Source organism: Bos javanicus, chromosome 9 (assembly GCF_032452875.1).
Source record: "Bos javanicus breed banteng chromosome 9, ARS-OSU_banteng_1.0, whole genome shotgun sequence".
NCBI lineage: Eukaryota > Metazoa > Chordata > Mammalia > Artiodactyla > Bovidae > Bos > Bos javanicus.
Genome location: NC_083876.1, coordinates 43,369,364 through 43,395,676, shown reverse-complemented (window position 1 = coordinate 43,395,676; position 26,313 = coordinate 43,369,364). Strand labels below are relative to the sequence as shown.

The window sequence follows — 26,313 nt, the reverse complement described above, 5'->3', positions numbered from 1 at the left end:
TCTGAAACACCTCCCTGTTTCTGCCTGAGCCACAGTCAGGAAGGATGGGGGCCTGAGAGAATTCCAGAGTCCGCTCCCACTTGGTATGTTCAGTCAAATAACAGCCTGGCGTTCAGGCACGATGACAACATCCATTACTGGTATCTACACAGCCTCTGCTTCTCTGAAACCCCCATTATAAAGGCAAGATACTAATCACATACGTCATGTACTGCTCTAGGTTCTACTCATGGTGACAAATGCCACTGGAGGGAATATACCTTCCAATACGGCCTTCTTACACACCAGCAGTAAAAGTAAGTTAACTTCAAAAATAGCAAAAGGCCAGGTAAACAACATATTGTCCTCAGTACAAATCACAGTACATGATCGTGCTGTATTAACATCTGGAGGAAAAACAGAAACCGACCTAAATCACCTCCAGTGACACCAAGTGTTTTCACAGACTCTTCTCTAAGACGCCAACGTGGCGGTAAGGCCACCGAACCATCTCAGGCGCGCATCGCCCATCGTCCTTGTTCCACCTTCCCCATGGGCACCCTGTTTGGATACATACGGCTTTGAAGATTTCAACTGCGCTTCCACATTTCCAGATTTGTAATCGATCACATCATCTGCCCCAAGCTTCCTCACAAGCTCACTGGCGTCCTGGGAGCAGACTGCTGTCACATGCGCATCCCATGCTTTCATTACCTGCCCAAGAAGGAAAGAAAAGGGGAGGGGGGCAGGAAACTGCATTGAACAAAAACGAGTTGGCACCACATGGTACACATACATCAGCCTCTAGACAATTCTAAGTGCTTTGTCTTAACAAGAACTACAGGAAGCCATCTGCCAGAGGCTAGTAAAAATGATTAAATTTTTGTTCACAAAGAAAGATCCAAGAAACAGATCTCATTTTCCCTGGACGAGACAGTGAGTCACCTTAATTTCGTGAAGTTATAACCAATTCATTTAAAGAGGGGCTCAGAATCTCACCAGCATCAGAAAAGACAAAAGTTGATGACCTTAAGCTTAGCATTTTCAATGATGACAAAGGTAACAGGGGAAAAAACACCACATCCTCAGAAAATAACCATTTCAAATGTATCCAGAGCATAAAAACACAACATCACTTCATTTGCGTCTCCAGTAAGCATAACCTTGAGTCAGACAACAGCATCAAAGCAATTAGGTACCGGGTAATAAGCGAAAGGTGCTCTTAAAAATAGGGGAAGAAAATGTGGCCATTTTGCTTCCAAAACATGGATCAGGTCCTCTCCTTTGGAGTAAAAAGACCTAAATAAATGGTTTTTGGGATTTAAAATGCAGATAGTTTATATTTTAAAATAACTAGACAAATAAAAAGAAGGATTCAGGATTAAGTATCCAGAAAGCCTCATGCTCCAAAATTGCTGTCATTCTTTCCTACAATGGCAATTTCATACAATTAAAAGGGAGCCATTATCAGCAAAAATCTGAGAACAGCTACTTGATGTTCACTGAGAAATTTCCAAATGGACAGTTAGAGGTCATAACAAATTTGTTGTTTTCTCGTTCCTGTCCTCAGTATCAATTTCCCAAGCTTCCTTGATGTAAGTTATAGAGGTTCATTAGAATAAGTGAGATCCGTGTTCTGATCACTACTGAAACCCCACTCAGTGATACACACACAAAGGCTGGAGATCTGTTAACTACAAAGAAATAAAGGATTTAAAAACTATTCTAATCTTATCTAATTTCTCACTTTTAAAAAGTAATATTAACCAAGGAATATACCCTGGAAATCTGAGGAGGAATTAAAACATTTAAGCTGACATCAAATATGATATTTTATGTTTATGGGCCACAAACAGAGACAACTGAGTATAATGACATGTTGCTTTCAACATCGAGTCCTAAACTCAACTTATATATGTGAAGAATACAATCCAAGGTGAATATCTAGTATCTATAGAAAAAAGAAACTGACAAGAAAAAAGGAAATTGTGTTCTAAGCACCAATATTTAATTTGTGCTTCTCTTAAACAGTATTAAATACTCAGAATCTGTCACATCTTGAGAAGTTCAATAAATTTTTTTTCCAAATTTCTAGATTTTCCTCTCCTACTTAGAACTATCTACTATCACTGCTGTTGCTGACGTTCAGTCGCTTCGTCATGCCTGACTCTTCTGCAGCCCCATGGACTGTAGCCTACCAGGCTCCTCTGTCCATGGGATTCTCCAGGCAAGAATACTGGAGTGGGTTGCCATTTCCTTCTCCAGGGAATCTTCCCACCTACTATCACTGCACACTACTGAAAGGTTTTAAAGCAGCTTTAGATTTAAAAACAATTTTATGTAAACTGTTAAAAATAAGAAGAAGAAATAACACAACCCAAGTACAGGAGACGTCTATAAGGCAAACAGTGCTCCGACAGGGACTGCAAGCTGGCAGTCACTCCAAGAGCCCTACACTGTGCCCTCTCCCTCCCAACAGGCATCATCAAGCTGATACTTGGAGTAAATCACCTCCTTGCATTAAAAAAAAAAAAAAAAAAAAAGGTTTTATCATCCAAACATGTATTTCCTAGATACTACAGTTTAGTCTTGTGCAATTTAAAAATATGATTTCCTATTTTTTTTTTTAAACTATAGTCTCCTCTTCTACCCCACTTCACTTAAAATTTATCTGCGAAAGAATCTAGGCCATGTACCTGCAGAGCTTTTCCCTGGAAACTCTGGAATTTCTGCCTGCACACCTGGGACGGTTCCACATACTGCTCTGTCCTGTGTTTCCCATTTATGTCCTTTCACAATACTAAGAACAGCATCTGCGATTACAGAAGGCTGAGCATGTCTGCCTGTTCCTCTTTTTATTAAATCTCAGTGGTTGTCTGCTGGAGGTTGCAAAATGGTGCTACTCTCTATCTCCTGTTTTCACTTAGTAGTTGGAATACTTTTATAGAGAAACACCTCTCCTCATATACTACTTTGTTTATTCATTGTGTACAATTCATATAGAAAGGGCAAATAATTGTTTCCTTTTATTAGTTTATAAAATAATAAATTGGTTTCCTGTCATCTTCCAAGTGACCACTTTAAAAAAAATATCATCATGAACTCATTTAAGTCATGGATTTAAAACTATTTGGAAGCTTTCATTCTTTTGTAACTATCGTGACGATTTCTGAAGCTCAAATCGTCCTCTTTGATAACCTTTAGGAATTTCTTCAAGTTGGCTGCTGAGTCTTTTTGACATGACTCAACTAGTTCTTACTAACTTCTCATTCTTATACGTTTCATGCCATAGATCTGGAATCTGCCATTACTCCAAGGCCCTGAATTTTTGTGTGCATGTGAGCAATGGTATTTCAAGAGACAGTTTTGCGTACATACACATAAGAAATAGCTCTTGAGTTCATTTTGATACTTTCAATTCAAACTCCAGACTATCAAGTTTTTACTTAACCTGTATTACATCTGCATCTTCTTTCTTGCACTACTAAAATCTTGATGGTCAAAGACAAAGGGGATTATAGAGTTAAAACATGCCATAAATACCCAACTGTTCTAGTGTATATATATATACTAGACATATACCAGTCTCTGAATAATAGTACTAAAATCATCCCCAATATGATCAATGAAAGCATTCAAATAATTTTAAATTGCTTTCCCACTATTTCTTTTTAAAAATAGTTGTACTGTTTACTTTGTCAGAGTTACACACTGTACTCTCTAAGCCCTCATGAAGTTTTAGTTCTACAGATAACTGTATATTTAACATGTACCACCAGTCCTTAGGGTTATGTCTCTCTAGCTATTTTAGTTTTCAGAAGCTCATATTCTAGTATATTTCTCAGAAAGAGATCAGAAGAACATACTCCTCACGTTCTTGCATGTTATTAACAGTTAGTATATGTCCTTTATTATACAGAGGCCAGTTGCACTGGATATAAAATTTTAGCATATTCTTTCTCAAGTGTCTTAAGTGTTACTCCAACTCCAGTCCCAGCATTAAAGCACTGTTATCAAAAAGTGCTAATAACCTAATTTTACTCATATGTCACCTTCTTTTTTTTTGAAAGATGCCCCAAAGTTTTCATTTTTCTCCTTTTCCTTAAAGGCCAGTAATTTTGCTAGTTTCCCTTGATACTGCTCATTCTGGGTCCATGTTCTTCGATAAGCACTCCAGTCATTTAACATGTAATTTCAAATCATTTAACTTCAGGGAAGTAGGGAAGTTTCTTGAATTACGGGTTTTAGCATTTGTCTTATTCCCTCGTTTTGGTTTTCCTCATCAGAGACTCTTATTGATACAGCAATTTTCTTTCCTATCTTCAATACATGACACTTTTCTCTTGATTCTGTCTTTATCTCTTCCTTTCTTTCCAATTTACAATTTTTCCTCTTTACACATAGTTTCTACTGCTGTGCTGCTGCAGTTTAGTCTAAAGTCATGTCCGACTTTTTGTGACCCCATGGACTTTAGCCCACCAGGCTCCTTTGTCCATGGAATTCTCCAGGCAAGAATACTGGAGTGGTTAGCCATTCCCTTTTCCAGGGAATCTTCCTGACCCAGGGATCGAACTCAGGTCTCCCACATTGTAGGCAGATTCTTTACTGTCTGAACCACCAGGGAAGCCCTCCTTCTAGTTTAGTCTTCTGTTATTTCTTTTTACTTTATTTCTGAGTTTTTCCAATTCTGATTTATTTTATTCATGTCTTTGTATTTTTAATGTTCTTTTTAGCTTGTTTTGAAATTCCAGGTTTCATTTTGATATTTTCTCATGCGTTTTCCTTGTCTGTAGATACGTTATTCTACTCTTCATTCTTTCTTTTTCTCACAGTAACTTTGTATGGGATTTAACCTTGATATTTTCCTATTAATCAATTGTTTAATTTAAATGTTTTTATTGTGAAACATAACACACAGAGAAAAGTGTGTGGAATATAAATGTACAGCTTAACACATTATTACAAAGCAAACACTATCTTAAGGACTGCTCAAGATTAAGAACTAGGATACCTCACTTCCCCCTCCCAATCAAAACTGTCCTCATTCCCTGGGAAGTAGCAACAACTATCAGGACTTTTCCATAAGCCTTCCCTCACCTATTAAAAAACAGTTTTTCTATCTAGATAAGCATCCTTAGACACTACTGTTTAGTTTTACTTGTCCTTGAGTATCACTAAATGGAATCGTATAAGTTATACTCTTGTTTCGGACTTCTTTCTACTTGTTCAATTCATCTACTACATTGTGTACAACTAAGGTTTGCTTTTTTAAGATTTTTTTGATGTGGAAGACTTTTAAAGTCTTTATTGAATTTGTTACAATATTGTTTCTGGTTTATGGTTTTTGGGACATGGGGCATGTAGAATCTTAGTTCCCTGACCAGGGATCAAACCCGCATCCCCCGCATTGGAAGGCAGACCACTGGACCACCAGGGAAGTCCCCAGTAGTTTGTTTTCATGGCTGTATAATACTCTAAACATAAGAATATATTGCAGTTCACTTTCCCATTTTGCCTGGAGAAGCCAATGGCAACCCACTCCAGTATTCTTGCCTGGAAAATCCCATGGATGGAGGAACCTGGTAGGCTATGGTCCATGGGGTTGCAAAGAGTCGGACACGACTGAGTGACTTCACTTTTCACTTCCCATTTTGGGCTACCATTCTTTCAGCTGGTAAAGAATCTGCCTGCATTGTGAGGGACCTGGGTTTGATCCCTGGGTTGGGAAGATCCCTTGGAGAAAGGAAAGGCTACCCACTCCAGTATTCTGGCCTGGAGAATTCCATAGACTCTCCATGGGGTCACAAAGAGTCAGACACGACTGAGCGACTTTCACTCACTTTCCCATTTTACTGTTGATGGCCAGTTAGGGGATAATGCCTGGGACATATCTGGGGATATTCTGGGACATATCTTTTGGTGAACATGCATGTACAGTTGACTCCCTGTATCTAAGAACTCCACATCAATCAACCAGGGATTGAAAATATTAAGGAAAAAAAAATGTCAAAAAGCAAAACCTGAATCAACAGCACACTATTTACATAGCATTTACATTGTTTACATAGCATTTACATTGACTACATTGATAAGAAATCTGAAGAAGATTTAAATTATACAACAGGATGTATTTGGGTTATATACAAATACTATGCCATTTTATCTGGTCTTCCCAGGGGAAGTGGTAGTTTGCTAGTGGTAAAGAAGTGAAGTCAGTGAAGTCACTCAGCCATGTCCGACTCTTTGCGATCCCATGGACTGTAGTCTACCAGGCTTCTCTGTCCATGGGATTTTCCAGGCAAGAGTACTGGAGTGGGTTGCCATTTCCTTCTCCAGGGGATCTTCCTGACTCAGGGATCAAACCCAGGTCTCCTGCATTGCAGGTAGACGCTTTACCCTCTGAGCTAAATGCAGTAGACATAAGAGGCTCAGGTTCGATCCCTGGGTCAGGAAGATCCCCTGGAGGAGGGCATGGCAACGCACTCCAGTATTCTTGCCTGAAATATCTCATGGACAGACGAGCATAGCAGGCTACAGTCCATGGGGTTGCAAAGAGTTGTACACTTCATGCTATTTTATGAAAGGGACTTGGGCACCCATGGATTTGGGCATCCAAGGAAGTCCTGGAACAAATACAAGGCTGGTATACTGAGGGATGATTATATTTCTGCCTACAAAGTACATTCATATTTTGTTGGGCTGTCACAGGGCAATTTATATTCATAATTAGTAGATACAGCCAAATTATTTTCCAAACTAGTTACGCTAATTACACTTTAACCAGCAGGATATGATACTTCTCTTTTTCTCCCATCCTCCCTCCCTCTTTTCCTTTTTTCCATTTACATATTAATTCACATTTACTGACAAACCATGGATTAGGCACTGGGTATCTGCCTTAAGTCTATTTGAGCTGCTATAACAACACAGACTGGGTACCTTATAAACAACAAACATGTACTCCTCACAGTTCTGGAGGCTAAAGGTCCAAGACCAGGGTGTCAGCACGTGGGTGTGCTCCGAGCCCCCTTCCTGGTTTGCAGCCTGTGCCTCCCCTCTGTGCCCTCGCTTGGGGAAGGGCTCGGGAGCTCTGCTGGCCTCTTTCATAAGGACTTTAATACCATCCGCGAGTGCTCCACCCTCATGGCCTAACCACTTCCCAAAGGCCTCAACACTATCACTATGGGCATCAGGACTTCAAAACATGAATTTCAGAGGAGCACAAACATTCAGGCCACAGCAGCAGATAAAGGTGAACTAAGATGAATCCAGGTGTGCATTTCCTGGGCATCCTCTCCATCTCCCGTTTCTTCCCCCAGCCACTAGCAGGCGCTTATCTGTTTTCTGTCTCCAAGGATTTGCCTCTTCTGGACACAACATAAATGGAATCATACCAAATGTGACCTTTTCTGTCTGGGTTTGTCACTTTTTAGCATTATGTTTTGAAAGTTTATCTATGCTGTATCATGAATCAGAATTTCATTCCTTTTGATGGCTGAATAACATTCCCTTGTGTATATACACACCACATTTTGTTTCTCCATTCATTAGGTGATAGACACTAAGGCTGTTTCCATTTCTTTGACTATTATGAATACTGATGTTGCAAATGAACATTTGTATATAAGTTTTTGCTTGAACACAGATTTTCATTTCTCTTAAGTATACACCTAGGAATGGAACTGCTGGCTCACAGGTAATTCTAAGTTTAATACAGAATTAAGAATTTTAATTCTGCCAAATTGTTTTCCACTGCGGCTGCATCAATTTACATTCCCACTAGCACTGTATAAGGGTTTCAGTTTCTTTACATCCTTGCCAACATTGTTATTTTCCATTTTTTTAATAGCCATCCTAGTAGGCGTGAAGTGCTACCTCACTGTGGTTTTTTTTTAAACTGAAATATAGTTGATTTACAATGTTGTGTTAATTTCAGGTATTCAGGGTTTTGTGGATTTTTTTGCATACTATATCCCATTATAAGTTATTAAAAGATATTAGGTATAATTCCCTGTGCTATACAGTAAATCCTTGCTGCTTACGTATTTTATGCATAGCAGTCGGTATCTCTTAATTCCACAGTCTTAATTTGCCCCTCCCCGCCTCTTCCCTTTGGTAACCATGTTTTTTTTCTATGTCTTTGACTCTGTTTCTGTTTTGTATGTAGATTCATTTCTATTATATATTTTTAGATTTCATATATAAATGATATCATATAGTATTTATCTTTCTCTGACTTATTTCCCTAAGCAAAATTTCTTTAGGTCCATCCATGTTGCTACAAATAGTGATATTTCATTATTTTTTACGGCTAGTAATATGCATTTTGTGTGTGGGGGGGGGCGTATATACAAATACATAAACACACACACATAAATGCCACATCTCCTTAAGTCAATCACTCACTGTGGTTTTGATTTGCATTTCCCTAATGACGAATGATGTTAAACACTTTCATGGCCTTACTGCCCAGTTTTAGATTTTCTTTCAAGCAGTGTCTACTCAAGTCCTTTGCTAATTTTTTAACTGGGCTGCCTTTTTGTTGTTGAGCTGTTAAGAGTTCTTTACGTATTCTGTATCCTATATCCTTATTAGATAAATGATTTGTTAATATTCGCTCTCATTCTGTGTGTTGGCTTTTTACTTTCTTGATAGCATCCTTTGATGCACAGAAGTTTTAGATTTAATGAAGTCCAATTTACCTAATTTTTTTCTTTTACTTGAGCTCTTGGTGTCATATCTAAGAATCTATTGCCAAATCCAATATATGAAGATTTACTCCCATATTTTCTTATGAGTTTTATGGTTTTAGCTCTTATATTTAGGTCTTTGGCCCAGCTTGAATTAGTTTTCACATATGATGTGAGATAGGGTCCAACTTCATCCTTTTATATGTGGATATCTAGTTGACTCAGTACCACTCACTGAAAAGACTATTCTTTCCCCTGTTTAACTGTCTTGTCACCCTCGTCAAAAATCAACTGGTCACAGATACACTGGTTTACTTCTGGATGTTCAATTCTATTTCATTGATCTATATATCTAACTTTATGAAAATACTTTTTTTTGATACATATATATATATTTAATACATATATGTATTTTATTGTAGTTCTTTTTTTTCCCCCTATTTCTTTTTTTTTTTTTTTTTTTAACACCAAAAACATTTTTGGGGTAAAGCCAATCCAGTACCACTGTTGTGACTTCTATAGTTTTGTAACTAAGTTTAAAAATTGAGAAGTGTGAGTCCTCCAATTTTGTCCTTTTTTGCCAAGATTGTTTGGCAACTTGGGGTCCCTTGAAATTCTGCATGATTTTAGGTTCCACTTGCCCGCTTATGCAAAAAAAAAAAAAAAAGAGGCAGCTGCTATTCTGATAAGATTGCACTGATTCTATAGATATGAGTTCTACCATCTTTACACAGCATTTTGGCTACTGCATGTCTTATATATATTTTTTAGAACTAGCGTATCAATTTCTACCAAACTGCAAACCTCAATCCATTTTCACTTGCCCATGGTCTTCCTCCCTGAAAGCTTTCCTTCATTTGTTACACAGGATGTCCATAAAACTAATTCACATTTTAAACCACTGGAAAGGTTAATGCTTCCTTCTATCTTAGAAAATTTCTTTCTTAGAAGAGCAAGCTGAAATTGCAATGAATGTAATTTCTCTCAGCTTTCAAGAAAAAGTAATCCACAATATATAAATTTTTTAATTCATGAAAATAATAAATCTTCTTAGTCACAAGATAAATTGTCTTACCTGTATAGCAAAAGTACCAACTCCACCTGAAGCGCCCAGGATTAAAACACTGCAACGCAAAAGAAACTATCATGAGATATTAAGCCAACATAACTGAATAAACAAACAAGATGTTTTCAACATGTAACTGGCTCAAAGAAAATCCCCAAAGCAAACATTCAGCTTCCCAAGATTCTATTACACAAGGTTTTTATTTATCAGGTTCACCAAGAATCCATAAATGCTTAAAGTTAGACATACTATGAATTCTTTACCAAAAATACAAAATATCAAATACACTAATGATTTGTATTTTTAAAAGTAGCTCAGACGGTTGTTGGTAACATTTGCCTTATCATTTTTCTAGGCTTAAATTACTAGAGCCTTCTCTCTAGGAGCAAGCTCTGGGATCCTTTTCAGTGTGCTACACAATATTCAGCTGCTCTCTAAGAAAAATCACATTCCTGACCACATTCTTGCCAAAGCGGAATAAACGTCTTTTGTTCAGACACGTCCCATCACGCTCACCAGCTTTCATAAAGGGAAACCAATCTTATCTTCAGTGTGGTTTCTTGTTAAAGCAGATGAATCTGATTTATCAGTGCAAACATGCTTGCGCTCCAGGTTTTCACCATGTTTGCTCACCGTGTGTAGTCTTCCTGCCTCTCCAGATCAAGGGTGTGCAGCCTGGGGTTTGTGGATGAGTGCCGCTGAGGGCTGTGAGAGTGTACCCCCTGAAACTGTGAACTGACTCAAATAACATGCAAAGTTTGGTGAGACCACGCCTAAGTGCACTGGGGAGAAGAGGGATCCGTCAGACTTATCACCAAGTTCCCAAAGAAGGTATGATTCAAAAGAGACTCACTAGTCAAGAATGACTGCTTTACATATTCTTACATTTCATTCTTGAATTAAGCTAGCGCTCCGGTGAACTGCCTTCCTCTGACTGCAGAGATTCAAATCCTCAGAAAACTGTACTGAATTGCACTTTGGTGTTCTGTTACCAGTCTAGGCTGAGAGACATTACAAAAGTTACTATTTGATACCTGATACTGCATTAGCTAAGGAGATACTGTTGAGAGAATTCATGAGAATTGTGGAGGGCCATATGGAATAACCACGGGAAAAAAAACATTTTTCTGAAGACTAAGTTGTGGCAGTAGCTATGCTTGTATTATCTGTCACTGAAAACGCTGTAACTGCAGGCTGTGGGTCCCTCTTTGACTCAGCTGCTGGAAAGCGCAGGGAACTCTGTCACCTAGCTTAAGCAGGGACACCCGATCTTGGAACAGACATTGTGTTTATAATCTTAACTCTACTTTCATTTTATTTTTTTCTTTCTTACCCAAATCACAGAAGGCTGACTGTCACCCTTTGGATCTTAGAAGTTACTGGTAATATTTTTCAGTCAGCTATTCCTTTTGAAATTAACACCATCAAATGTAATTAAGACAAGTCTCTTTGGAAAAGATACTCCTTTTAGAAGAGTAACTTTTAATTCCACAGAATTATAAATTGTAAAGAATAAAGAAACTTTAAAGATACACTCTTTCAAGAATCCTTCAATTCACACATTTAATAGCCTTAATGCTTCCTAAATGGTTGGGGAGGGGAGGGGGAACACTAAGACTGCTTCACAGATACAGCCAACAATTAGTTCACCCATGGAATATTTTACCCTCTTATTTTGGAAATATAAGTTTGGTCAAACTCTCATTTAAGTTCTTCACAATCTTATCTTTTTGCAACTCTGATTTCCTCTCAACTACTTCTACAACAGACTCTCTACCTGAGCCTCCCTGGTCCCCTCGCATGTACCCTAAGTCCCGTGCATGTTGGCCCAGGTCTCAAGTGCTCAGATGCCTTCACTGTCTGCTGAGATCTCCTTATCCGCAAAGGCTCACAGTTTGTGAACTATACCTGTTTGTCTGAACAATACCCCTGAGCCTGATATCCACGCTGCGCATGTGGCATGCTGTTAACTTTCATTCATATGCTTGCTGCCCAAGCCGTTCTGCAAACCTCAAGGACAGAGACCTTATATATGCCTAGCACTAGTCGTACTACCCTTGGTGTAGCAGATGCCTGATCCACGTTGCTTGACTTTAAAATCATCGGACTTCCCTGGTGGTCCAGAGGTTAAGAATCTGCCTGCCAATGCAGGGGACACAGGTCGATCCCTGGTCCAGGAAGATTCCACATATCATAGGGCAATTAAGCCTGTGTGCCACAGATACTGAGCCTGCGCTCCATGGTGAGAAGCTTGTGAACTGCAACTAGAGAGTAGCCTCCACTCTGCACAACTAGAGAAAGCCCACACTCAGCCATGAAAACCCAGCACAGCCAAAAATAAAAATATAAATTATTTTTAAAAAATCATTTAAATCAGCATTATATCTGACAATTAACAACAACTGCTACTACCCTAAATGTGGGAGTCACCTGGCTATTTGAAAAATTGCATTAAAGTTTCTTCCAATAAAGAAAAGCTTGAAATGAATTTCTAGTTCTAAGAATGCTGGATTAAGAGATACCAAATACAATGGCTTCCCTTGTGGCTCAGCTGGTAAAGAATCTGCCTGCAATGCTGGACACCTGGGTTCGATCCCTGGGTTGGGAAGATCCCCTGGAGAAGGAAAAGGCTACCCACTCCAGTATTCTGGCCTGGAGATTTCCAAAGACTGTAGAGACCATGGGGTCACAAACAGTTGGGACACGACTGAGCAACTTTCACACACACACATACACACACACAAATAGAATGGCTGCTCAGGTATCCAATGGCCCGACACATCTCCAGCCTCATTGCTGTTAGATCATAGCTTCCCCCCATCTCTCTTAATCCAAAACAGTCTCACTCCTCCATATAAAAAAGCAACACTGTGTTTCTCAGCAGTGCTTGGTGGAAGAGGGTGTGGTTCTGTGTTGGCAGCTTCAGTTCCTGATGCTGCCACTTGATGGCGCCCGTGAGTGCAGAACAGGCAAAGAACAAGCCCAATGAGTGCTACAGACCAATGGTCTGTGTGTGAAGCAGCCTGGGGACACGCCATTCTCTGGTCCTGCAAGCTCCATGTTTTGTGCAGGCTTGACCAGGGCCTGTACTTTTCTTTAAAGAAGGAAAAGTCCCCAGATTGGACAGCAGGCAAATATATTTTCAAGCCAACAGTATGTCAGCTAGTACTCCATGGTTTGAAGCCCTATGACTGAACAAACTCTTGTACTCTTCAAAGCACTTTCAATAAAAAGAGAAAATCCTGCTGTCCCTTACCCCTAGCGGCCCTTCATTTCAGTGCTATAGAGTGGGAGTACTTTCTACCCAGCTGCAGTAATAGTCACAAGATACACTGAGACTCCAGCTGCAGTAATAGTCACAAGATACATTCAGACTTCACTGAAGCAGAAGCCTATTTGTCACAGTGAAGAAAAGTGTGCTGTATTGCTTGGTTTATAAACAGCAAGTACCCAGGAAATACTCTTTGCAAAAAGCACTATAATTCAAAATCGCCAATAATTTTAATCACATTCTTCTCTTACTAAGTCCATATGCCCAGCTTCTTTTGAAGTCAGTGGGAACTGAACTGTGGCAGATAAAAAATATGGGGGAAGAAAATATGAATAATTATTAAGCTGCTAATGCATTTTAAACCCTAGATTCTCATTTTCCTCTGTCATTTCTGCCCGTCTTTGCACTCTCCCTAAACATACGTTAAGGCACTAAGGCAATGCTGACTTCTTTACTGTGACCGAGTCACTCTGTATTCAGCATCTGGGCACCTAAGGGCTATACAGTCACATTTTCAGTATCACAATCTCACGAGACATGGCATCAACACACTAATCACCTTACAAATAAAAAATATATGAAACACACTACAAAACAGCAGGCGATCCAGAAGTAGGGAACTGCCTTTCAAATTTCTATATTCTGGCTAAGCCCCAGAAGTCTTCAAATGCCAGGGTGGGGTATCTGGAGACGTGGGGTCAAGTCCCAACGCTCTCATTAACTGAATCTCTAGGCCTCAGATGCACTGCAATGAAACGATAATCACAGAGGTGTACTCCAGGAGTTAATGAACAAGACCTGGCATTTCCAATCTAATTTAAGCTTATATTTAGTTTCTTCGCCTTTCTAACGTAGAACTATATGACCGTCACGACTGCTCTCCCCAGACCACATACTTGTAATGGAAATAAAAATAAAAGTCACATAACAAGAGCAGAGTGCCCTTCATTAAGCCCTAATGGCTCGGAAACAGAACTGATTTAAATATGGCTAAATCTTCCATCCATAGAAACAAGTGGTCTTTAAAAAAATAAGGATGAGGCTGAAAACACATAAACTCATTTTAGTTTCACCCAGAACTCTTAAATCTGGGGGGTGGGGGGAAATGGGTGAAAGAAAGCATATCATAATATGCTAAATTTATTCCCTTAAGTAAGTGAGAAACAACCTGAATAAGGGAAAAGAGCTACAAAACAAATCAACCAAGTGCGACCAAGACAGTCTGGGTTTGTGTGTCCCCTCCTTCCAAGCCTCCCTAATTCATGCAGACATTCCCCAACTTACAGAAGAGTTCATGTGTAAATTAGCTGTTTGGAACTTTAAACACATTTTCCCATGAAAACAAAGCTACTTATACATCTTGGCAAGATGCCCAGGGTAGCCCTTTAAAAAGGTTTAGTTAACCCATAATGGACCAAAAACCTCATACACAGGGTCACAATGGTTCTATGAGACGTGTATTCAGAATTTCAACCTGGGGTACTGGGAACACAGCTCCCCAAACAGGACTGGCATTGGGAACCATCCCAAGACACTGATTCCTTCCATCTGGTACAAAACAGAGGGAGTAAGATGGAGGGAAGGATCGTTTGGGATGGCGACACGAGACTGGATGAGAGAAGCAGCAGGCCAGAGGAGGCTCTTCCCTGGAACTAACAGGGTTCAGGACATGCCACCCCCAAACACAGCACCTTGGCAGACTGAATATTTTAAGCGGAAGGAATGTGAGAAACAGCAAATGCGGGAAGGACTCTCTGACCTGCCATGAAGCTGGCCAGGAGACCCTCGGTAAAGGTGTGTGCCCTGTGCCGGGGGAAAAGAGCATCCGATCTCCAAGACCAGATGAAGCGGGGAGCCAGAAAAAACCGGCCTTGCGCAGTTTTCTCAGTTTACTGCATGCAGCACATGTACTTGTCCTAGAACATTTTCTCACGACTCTCTACTCTGCAAAGGTAGCACAAAAATGTTCAGGTGTAAAAATCGCAACAGACATACAGAGAGCAAACAGGTCTCAGTAATTACCAGGTTCAATCCCTGGGTCAGGAAGATCCCCTGGAGAAGGAAATGGCAATCCACTCCAATATTCTTGCCTGCAGAATTCCATGGACAGGAGTCTGGTGGGCTACAATCCATGGGGTTGCAAAGAATTGGACACCACTGAGTGACTAACACTTTCACTTTCAAGGGAACAAAAGAATGCAGAAATAACTCTTATCAGGCAAGAGAGGTAACAATAGCAAGAAAGTGAAAGTGAAGTCTCCTAGTCCCATCCAACTCTTTGCAATCCCATGGACTGTAGCCCACCAGGCTCCTCCGTCCATGCAATTTTCTAGGCAAGAATACTGGAGTGGGTTGCCATTTCCTTCTCCAGGGGATCTTCCCAACACAGGGATTGAACCTGGGTCTCCCCCATTCTGGGCAGACGCTTTACCACCTGAGCCACCAGGGAATCCCATGGAATAATAGCAAAGATAATGTCAATTGCTATTGTTGTTTACAATGTCAAAGGTAAAGACTCCCAGTTGTTTCAGTGATAAAGATTAGCCTGAAGAGCTTAACGACCACATCAACTGGAACCTCGACACAGGATGAGATGGCTGGATGGCATCATTGATGAAATGGACATGAGTTTGAGCAAGCTGCAGGAGTTGGTGATGGACAGGGAAGCCTGGCATGCTGCAGTTCGTGGGGTCACAAAGAGTTGGACACGACTGAGCAACTGAACTGAAGGAATGATGACATCAACTTTTTCTGGCTCTTGTGATTGTAATCAATCAAAGCTTCCAAGGCCAAGTCCCTACATGAATACACATATTCTCTTAGCTTAAAACTTTTCCAATTTTGTTTGTGATCAGTTCAGATCAGTTCAGTTCAGTCCCTCAGTGCTGTCTGACTCTTTGTGACCCCACGGACTGCAGCATGCCAGGCGTTCCTGTCCATCACCAACTCCTGGAGTTTACTCAAACTCATGTCCATTGACTCGGTGAGGCCATCCAACCATCTCATCCTCTGTTGTCCCCTTCTTCTCCTGCCTTCAATCTTTGCCAGAATCAGGGTCTTTTCAAATGAGTCAGCTCTTTGCATCAGGTGGCCAAAGTACTGGAGTTTCAGCTTCAACATCAGTCCTTCCAACAGACACTCAAGACCGATCTCCTTTAGGATGGACTGATCGGATCTCCTTGCAGTCCAAGGGACTCTCAAGAGTCTTCTTCAACACCACAGTTCAAAAGCATCAACTCTTCGGTGCTCAGCTTTCTTTATAGCCCAACTCTCACATTCCTACATGATTACTGGAAGAACCATAGCCTTCACTAGACAGACCTTTGTGGCAAAGTAATGTCTATGCTTTTTAATATGCTGTCTAGCTTGGTCATAATTTCCTTCCAAGGAGTAAGCGTCTTTTAATTTCATGGCTGCAGTCACCATCTACAGTGATTTTGGAGCCCCTCAAAATAAAGTCTATCACTGTTTCCACTGTTTCTCCATCTATTTGCCATGAAGTGATGGGACCAGATGCCATGATCTTAGTTTTCTGAATGTTGAGCTTTAAACCAACTGTTACCACTCTCCTCTTTCACTTTCATCAAGAGGTTCTTCTCCACTTTCTGCCATCAGGGTAGTGTCATCTGCATATCTGAGGTTATTGATATCTCTTCCGGCAATCTTGATTCCAGCTTGTGGAATCAACCCAGCATTTCTTATGATGTACTCTGCATATAAGTTAAATAAGCAGGGTGACAATATATAGCCTTGACATTTTCCTTTCCCTATGTGGAACCAGTCTGTTGTTCCATGTTCAGTTCTAACTGTTGCTTCCTGACCTGCATACAGATTTCTCAAGAGGCAGGTCAGGTGTCCTGGTATTCCCATCTCTTTCAGAATTTTCCACAGTTTGTTGTGATCCACACAATCAAAGCTTTGGCATAGTCAATAAAGCAGAAATAGATGTTTTGCTGGAACTCTCTTGCTTTTTCAATGATCCAGAAGATGTTGGCAATTTGATCTCTGGTTCCTCTGCCTTTTCTAAAACCAGCTTGAACATCTGCAAGTTTACAGTCCACATATTGTTGAATCCTGGCTTGGAGAATTTTGAGCATTACTTTAGTAGCGTGTGAGATGAGTGCAACTGTGTGGTGGTTTGAGCATTCTTTGGCATTTCCTTTCTTTGGGACTGGAATGAAAACTGACCTTTTCCAGTTCTGTGGCCACTGCGGAGTTTTCCAAATTTGCTGGCATATTGAGTGCAGCACTTTCACAGCATCCTCTTTTAGGATTTGAAATAGCTCAACTGGAATTCCATCACCTCCATCAGCTTTGTTTGCAGTGGCTTCCTAAGGCCCCCTTGACTTCACATTCCAGGATGTCTGGCTCTAGGTGAGTGATCACACAATCGTGATTATCTGGGACATGAAGATCTTTTTTGTATAGTTCTGTGTATTCTTGCCACGTCTTCTTAATATCTGCTTCTGTTCGGTCCATACCAATTCTGTTCTTTATTGAGCCCAAATCTGCATGAAATGTTCCCTTGGTATCAATTTTCTTGAAGAGATCTCTAGTCATTCCCATTCAATTGTTTTCCTCTATTTCTTTGCACTGATCACTGAGGAAGGCTTTCTTATCTTTCCTTGCTATTCTTTGGAATAGCATTCAAATATACCCTGCATTCAAATGGGTATATTTTTCCTTTTCTCCTTTGCTTTTCACTTCCCTTCTTTTCACAGCTATTTGTAAGGCCTCCTCAGACAGCCATTTTGCTTTTTTGCATTTCTTTTTCTTGGGGATGGTCTTGATTCCTGTCTCCTGTAGTGTCACAAACCTCCATCCATAGTTCATCAGGCACTCTCTCTATCAGATCTAGTCCCTTGAATCTATTTGTCACTTCTACTGTATAATTATAAGGGATTAAATTTAGGTAATACCTGAATGGTCTAGTGGTTTTCCCTACTTTCTTCAATTTAAGTCTAAATTTGGCAATAAGGAGTTCATGATTTGATCCACAGTCAGCTCCCTGTCTTTTTTTTTGCTGACTGTATAGAGCTTCTCCACCTTTGGCTGCAAAGAATATAATCAATCTGATTTTGGTGTTGACCATCTGGTGATAGCGATATGTAGAGTCTTCTCTTGTGTTGTTGGAAGAGGGTGTTTGCTATGACCAGTGTGTTCTCTTGGCAGAACTCTATTAGCCTTTGCCCTGCTTCATTCCATATTCCAAGGCCAAATTTACCTGTTACTCCAGGTGTTTCTTGACTTCCTACTTTTGCATTCCAGTCCCCTATAATGAAAAGGACATTTTTGGGGGGTGTTAGTTCCAAAAGGTCTTATAGGTCTTCATAGAACCATTCAACTTCAGCTTCTTCAGCATTACTGGTCAGGGGATAGACTTGGATTACTGTGATATTGAATGGTTTGCCTTGGAACTGTCTGTTGTTTTTGAGATTGCATCCAAGTACTGCATTTTGGACTCTTCTGTTAACTATGATGGCTTCTCCATTTCTTCTGAGAGATTCTTGCCCACAGTAGTAGATATAATGGTCATCTGATTTAAAATCACCCATTCCAGTCCATTTTAGTTTGCTGATTCCTGAAATGTCAACGTTCACTCTTGCCATCTCCTGTTTGACCACTTCCAATTTGCCTTGATTCATGGACCTAACATTCCAGGTTCCTATGCGATATTGCTCTTTACAGCATCGGACCTTGCTTCTATTGTGAGGCGCTGGAGCACCAAGTGGCCAAGAGGAAATACCCCATGTCCAAGGTCAGGGGCGGCAGCTGAGAGGAGCTACCCGACCTCCAAGGTAAGGAGTAGCGGCTGCACTTTGCTGGATGAGCCATGAAGAGATACCCCAAGTCCAAGGTAAGAGAAACCCAAGTAAGATGGTAGGTGTTGCACGAGGGCATCAGACGGCAGACACACTGAAACCATAATCACAGAAAACTAGCCAATATGATCACATGGATCACAGCCTTGTCTAACTCAATGAAACTAAGCCATGCCCTGTAGGGCCACCCAAGACAGGCAGGTCATGGTGGAGAGGTCTGACAGAATGTGGTCCACTGGAGAAGGGAATGGCAAACCACTTCAGGATTCTTGCCTTGAGAACCCCATGAACAGTATGAAAAGGCAAAAAGATAGGACACTGAAAGAGGAACTCCCTAGGTTGGTAGGTGCCCAATATGCTACTGGAGATCAGTGGAGAAAAAACTCCAGAAATAATGAAGGGATGGAGCCAAAGCAAAAACAAAACCCAATTGTGGATGTGACTGGTGATAGAAGCAAGGTCCTATGCTGTAAAGAGCAACACTGTTTGTGACAGACCTCAGTATCCTCCTTACTTGCTGCAAGTAATAATAAATCCTTCCTTCTCCTGAACTTTGGCTTGATTGTGTCTTTTGACTTGACACCCACCAAGAGGTGAACTGAGTTTTCAAGTAACACATATGTGCTTTTGTAAAACTTACAAAAGTAAGATATGCTGATAAACATGGCACCCCAAAACATGCCACTTAAGCATAAGGATTATTCTGAGCTGAAGGCAACTGAGAAGCAGATGTAAGAAATCTCTCAACTCCTACCTGCCTAAAAGCAGGACAGAAGTTTACAAAAGTGCTCCCTCTGCTCTTTACCAGGAAGGACAAAGGTTAATCCCTGGAGATAACTTCAGACCCTTATCAAGGGAGAAGTCACCAACTTAAAGTTGCATAACGAATTTTATTCTTGCTTTTCCTGGTAAACTTTCCACAACTGGCCTTCCCTATACTTTTCTTTTATCTTGAGCTTTAAGACAGCATTTTAGCCTGAATTCTAAGCTAACTCCTTGAGTAACTCATTCTTCCCAGGGGCATCTCTCATGTATACAGGAGGCATACACGTTAATAAATTGGTTTGTTTTTCTCTTGTTAATCTTTTATTACGGAAGCCTCAGTAGAGAACTCAGAAGGGTAGAGGGAAAAATATTTTTCTTCCCCTACTAACCACAATCAGTTAAAACTGCTGTCCCTTTCCACTCCTACCTTCCCCTCCATTATAGCAATACTTCCTCTCTTGCCAGGTGATGCTACATTTGATTTGAAAAAATACAATTGCTTTGGGTTCAGTGGGAAACACTGACATGGTGCACAGTAATTTCTGAGTTGAGTTATTACAGGCTGCTCTGGTTTAAGAATGCCTTCCAAGAATATTCCTACTTCCCACTATGGCAACAAAACAAGGCATCACGGCACTTTACTATGGTAAGACTGGATGTCACGGTACCTAGCAATGGGTTATATGAGCAGTGAAGGAGAAACGTACTGTTCATGGGGCTCTCAAGGCAAGAATACTGAAGGGGTTTGCCATTCCCTTCTCCAGTGGACCACATTCTATCAGTAAAGGACAGAAATGGTATGGACCTGACAGAAGCAGAAGACATTAAGAAAACATGGCAAGAATACACAGAAGAACTGCACAAAAAAGATTTTCATGACCCAGGTAATCACGATGGTGTGATCACTGACCTAGAGCCAGACATCCTGGAATGTGAAGTCAAGTGGGCCTTAGGAAGCACCACTACGAACAAAGCTAGTAGAGGTGATGGAATTCCAGTTGAGCTATTCCAAATCCTGAAAGATGATGCTGTGAAAGTGCAGCACTCAATATGCCAGCAAATTTGGAAACTCAGCAGTGGCCACAGGACTGGAAAAGGTCAGTTTTCATTCCAGTCCCAAAGAAAGGAAATGCCAAAGAATGCTCAAACTACTGCACAATTGCACTCATCTCACACGCTAGTAAAGTAATGCTCAAAATTCTCCAAGCCAGGCTTCAGCAATGCGTGAACCATGAACTTGCAGATGTTCAAGCTGGTTTTAGAAAAGGCAGAGGAACCAGAGATCAAATTGCCAACATCTTCTGGATCATTGAAAAAGCAAAAGAGTTCCAGAAAAACATCTATTTCTGCTTTATTGACTATGCCAAAGCCTTTGACTGTGTGGATCACAATAAACTGTGGAAAATTCTGAAAGAGATGGGAATCCCAGACCACCTGACCTGCCTCTTGAGAAACCTATATGCAGGTCAGGAAGCAACAGTTAGAACTGGACATGGAACAACAGACTGGTTCCAAATAGGAAAAGGAGTATGTCAAGGTTGTATATTGTCACCCTGCTTATTTAACTTATATGCAGAGTACATCATGAGGAACACTGGGCTGGAAGAAGCACAAACTGGAATCAAGATTGCCAGGAGAAATATCAATAACTTCAGATATGCAGATGACACCACCCTTATGGCAGAAAGTGAAGAAGAACTAAAGAGCCTCTTGATGAAAGTGAAAGAGGAGAGTGAAAAAGTTGGCTTAAAGCTCAATGTTCAGAAAACTAAGATCATGGCATCCGGTCCCATCACTTCATGGCAAATAGATGGAGAAACAGTGGAAACAGTGACAGACTTTATTTTGGGGGGCTCCAAAATCACTGCAGATGGTGACTGCAGCCATGAAATTAAAAGACGCTTACTCCTTGGAAGAAAAGTTATGACCAACCTAGTTTGCCGTTACTGCTAAGTCGCTTCAGTTCTATCCGACTCTGTGCGACCCCAGAGACGGCAGCCCACCAGGCTCCCCCATCCCTGGGATTCTCCAGGCAAGAACACTGGAGTGGGTTGCCATTGCCTTCTCTGGACTAACCTAGACAGCATATTAAAAAGCAGAGACGTTACTTTGCCAATAAAGGTCTGTCTAGTCAAGGCTATGGTTTTTCCAGTAGTCATGTATGGATGTAAGAGTTGGACTATAAAGAAAGCTGAGTGCAGAAGAATTGATGCTTTTGAATTGTGGTGTTGAAGAAGACTCTTGAGAGTCCCTTGGACTGCAAGGAGATCCAACCAGTCCATCCTAAGGAGATCAGTACTGGGTGTTCATTGGAAGGACTGATGCTAAAGCTGAAGCTCCAATACTTTGCCCACCTGATACAAAGAGCTGACTCATTAGAAAAGACCCTGATGCTGGGAAAAATTGAGGGCAGGAGGAGGAGGAGGTAACAGAGGATGAGATCGTTGGACAGTATCACCGACTCAAAGGACAGAAGTTTGAGCAAACTCCAAGAGATGGTGAAGGACAGGGAAGACTGGTGTGCTTCAGTCCATGGGAGAGCAAAGAGTCGGACACAACTGAGTGACTGAACAACAACTCACATTCTGAGATGGCCCACACTGTCTGTGGAGTGTGTTTCTCTTTAAATAAATCCACTTCTTATCTATCACTTTGTCTCTCACTGAATTCTTTCTGCAATGAGACGTCAAGAACCTGAGCTTCACTGAGTGCTGAAACCAGGTATGTGATCTCAGTTGGAAGACTGTGAGGTCAAGTCCCAATCTGAGGTGCGTGGTGTTAAGAGGAACGGCTAGTCTTATAGAGAAATCACCCCCCCATACCCAGTTTCCGTGTTGCCACTTCTAAGGCTGCATAAGTGTCACTTGTGCCCAAATTCCCTCGGGAAGAGAGCTTGTGAGGCACTGCACTTCCCAATCCATGGATTGTTTTCCCTTGATTAAAGGACATCACACTTGCTACTAAATTGTATTATTTCTGTCATTTAACACCACTCTTGGGCTTCCCTGGTAGCTCAGCTGGTAAAGAATCTATAATGCAGGAGACCCTGGTTTGATTCCTGGGTCGGGAAGATCTGCTGGAGAAGGAATAGGCTACCCACTCCAGTATTCTTGGGCTGCCCTGGAGACTCAGCTGGTAAAGAATCCGCCTGCAATGTGGGAGACCTGGGTTCGACCCCTGGGTTGGGAAGATCCCCTGGAGAAGGGAACAGCTACCCACTCCAGTGTTCTGGCCCGGAGAATCCCATGGTCCATGAGGGCACAAAGAGTGGGACACAACTGAGCAGCTTTCACTTTCACAGGGAAGAGGTTAGGCTGCAGAGGATGAGATGGTTAGATGGTATCACTGCCTCAATGGACATGAATTTGAGCAAACTCCAGGATACTGAAGGACAGAGGAGCCTCATGTGCTACAGTCCATGGGATCAGAGAGAGTTGGACGTGACTTAGCGACTGAACAACAGTTAATGAAGGTTGTCAATCAAAATGTATTTTGGGCTTATGCAGTGCACAAGAAAACGTGAGAGGACCTGAAATTTTACAGTTTGTAAAGAAAGCTGGAAGACATTTTTCCAATTCTGACAACCATCCTAAATTTTACATGACATGGACAATAAGGGAGAGCACAGCAGTGGGAGAGGAGCTGGGTGGCGAACAATACCAAGTTTGGCTTATGGAAAATCAGTTAACTGACAGTAGGCATACAGAAGAAGAGTCAGGGTGGCAGTCAGTAAGTCTTGTTTTGCACAAGTTGAGTTTCAGCTACAATGGGAACATCTAACTGAATGGGACTAAGTAGAGAGGCTGGAATTAGAAACAGGGATCTGCAAATCACCAAAACACAAAAAGAAGCTGGGAGCAGATGAGAGTACCTTAGGAGACAGAGGAGGGGACGACTAGAAAACAGTGATGGTTAAAGGGCTGGGGGAGAAATAAAGGGAGCCTTTAAAAAATACAAGAACTGGTTGAAAAGGCAAGAAGAAAACTAAAGGTGTCTAATGTCCCTGAAACCATGGAAAAAGTGAGCATAATGAAAGCGGTTTACAGTGCTGGAGACTTCAGAGGTCAAACTGGAAGAACTGAAAAGCATTGTTGGGCTGACAGCTCGGTCAGCTGTGACCCACGAGAACGCCTGCCGCTGCTTGGCCAGGCTGGAATTGAGGTTCCAGTGCATCACAAGAGAGTTTTCCAGGTGGCAGGGGGTGGGGAGAGCGGGTGGTAACTATCTGTAAACCACCAATGGTTAGGTAAGAGTCTTCTACTGACTCCTTTAGCTGAGCCCTCAGAGCTCCCTGGAAAACAGGTCAAGGGTAGACACCTGACCCATGGCCGCACACCGGCCAGGCCAGGGCTGCACCCTTCCTTCTGCACTTCCTCCCAACCCCAGGAATCCTTCCAGCAGGTGCACTTTCTCCTGCCCCTGTCCACTCTCCCCAGTACAACCCAGTCAGGTGCAAATGCAAACCCAGAAGTGCCCAGGGGTGGTGGGGGTGGACAGCAGAGAGAAGCAGGTGGGTAGGAGGGTGAAGGACAGGCAGGTAAAGGCAGCAGAAAGAAGGAAGCTGGTGTGATTACTGGTACAGGCATATGGTGGGGAAATCCAATGTTTCATGTTTCAGCCTAACTCTATAAACAGAATTAACCAGACACCTCATTTACACTTCCATGACACAATTTTACTGTCTTAAAGTCTAATCTCAAACAAGAAACAGGGAAGAGCATTCCTAAAGCCACTGCCTTGAGTTTCAGGTATACACAATTTAGAAGTGAATTTATTTTGCAGAGGAATAGTTCAATTTCTAACACTTTCTAATACTTCTGTCAAAGAGTGAAGTGTAACTTTCTAGCAAGAGATGTATTTCAGGCAGAGCATGCCACTACTGATAAATATAACCATCAGATAGAACCCTTTCTCAAAAATACCTGGTGTAACCACTTTTTTTTAAAGTTCTATTCATCTTGAGAACTCTAAGTTATCTATGGGTTCCTACTGAATAAGTCATGAAGAAACTACAGATGGGCTGATAACAAGGAAATCATTTCATGTGACTTCCCTAGTGATACCAAAGCATGGGCAAAAATGACATAACATCAATATTAAGTTATTCCCTTGGTTTACTGATGCTCAGTTGTGGCAAAAATATAATGACAGAACAAAAAAGGAAAAGCGAAACACCATCGAGGCCTTAGAAAGCTTTGTCTTAGTTTCAAAAAGCTGTACGTTACAAAGAAATCCTGGAAAAATCTTCCAAGGTGGGTGTTTTGTCATTGTTAGGTTTAGAGTTTTTTTAATCAGTTAGTTAGAAAAACAGTGTTCGTGCTGGATGACAAACACTGACTTACTTTGGTGCAAACTAAAGACTGCCTTAATGCCAATAGCTAATAGTAAAGGAGTAATTATTGCTTCAGAGCAGTTCAATTCACTCGCTCAGTCGTGTCCGACTCTTTGCGACCCCATGAAGCACAGCACGCCAGGCCTCCCTGTCCATCACCAACTCCCGGAGTTCACTCAGACTCAGGTCCATCGAGTCAGTGATGCCATCCATCCATCTCATCCTCTGTCGTCCCCTTCTCCTGCTGCCCCCAATCCCTCCCAGCATCAGAGTCTTTTCCAATGAGTCAACTCTTCACATGAGGTGGCCAAAGTATTGGAGTTTCAGCTTTAGCATCATTTCCTTCCAAAGAAATCCCAGGGCTGATCTCCTTCAAAATGGACTGAGAAGCCATAATATGCTCCACCAATCACAAAGGATAGTCAAACTGAAAAAAGTCACTTTGGACACTGGAACCTCTGGGTTTACGTTAGTAAAACCCCACTACAACAGTAACCTCCTCATGTAGAAGTATTTTTACAGTACTTTAAGGCTCACATCTCCCATGTGATTCTCACAAGCAAGCAGTTGGAGAGGGAGGCATTATTACCATCGTGTGCAGTAATCTCAGTAAACTGAAATCTCCCAGAGCACCAAGGACCAGGTTCCCACTGCCACTCACACAGCAAAGGCATTCTGAGCCCCTGCACAGGTGGGAATGAGACAGAAGTCCATGACGGAAGCCGGCGAGCCTCTTTACAGTGGGTTTTGCTCCAGGGTGGTTAACACATGGCTAAATCAGTGTGCACAGATTCAACGTAACGTTTAAATCACTTTTATAAGGTATAAAACTTTCCAGTTCTCAAAGCCCACCCAAAAGCCTACACTGTCCTACTCCCAGTACCTTGGTGGAAACAGCAGAGGCCACAACATGCATGCCTGTGGGCAGCTGATTAGTTAGTAGCAGAGAGAGGAACCCAGGCCTCTACTTGCCCAGTTCCAAGCCATTATTGCTTAAACAGAAGACAATATAATACCCACAAAGCACACGATCAACTGGCACAAGAAGAGACAGCTAGCTCTGTTTCTAACTCATTTTCTACAGAATACTAAAAAAAAAAAAAAAAAAAAAGGTATGCCCAAAGAGCCCGAACCAGCAAAGTAATGAGTGCTCTCTACCCAGAGTGGTCACGTGGGCATAGAAATCTAAATGCTTTTTAAGGAAAAAGAAAGCAAAGAATCAATGTCACTGCAGAGCCTACAATAATAATAAATGTCTAAAAATCCTGCCTATGATTTTTCCAAGGTTATTAACTGAGACAAACCATTAGAAAGATCTACATGGTCAAACTAATTTAAACAAAGTGTTGGGCCAAAATGGCAACTTCAAGAACGATAAGCCCCAAAAG

At 41.4% G+C, this 26,313-nt stretch overlaps 1 protein-coding gene across 2 annotated transcripts in view; it reads right to left on the bottom strand.

Annotated features, from left to right (window-relative positions):
* The window catches only part of RTN4IP1 (reticulon 4 interacting protein 1), a 51,659-nt gene that overhangs the window by 13,368 nt on the left and 11,978 nt on the right, over nucleotides 1-26,313 (bottom strand). For both annotated transcript variants that reach the window (XM_061427688.1, XM_061427687.1), the window contains 2 exons: nucleotides 9,745-9,793; nucleotides 557-693 (listed from right to left, as the gene is read on the bottom strand). In XM_061427688.1, coding sequence (XP_061283672.1) covers nucleotides 557-693; nucleotides 9,745-9,793 — 186 coding nt within the window. The remainder of the gene's footprint in view (nucleotides 1-556; nucleotides 694-9,744; nucleotides 9,794-26,313) is intronic.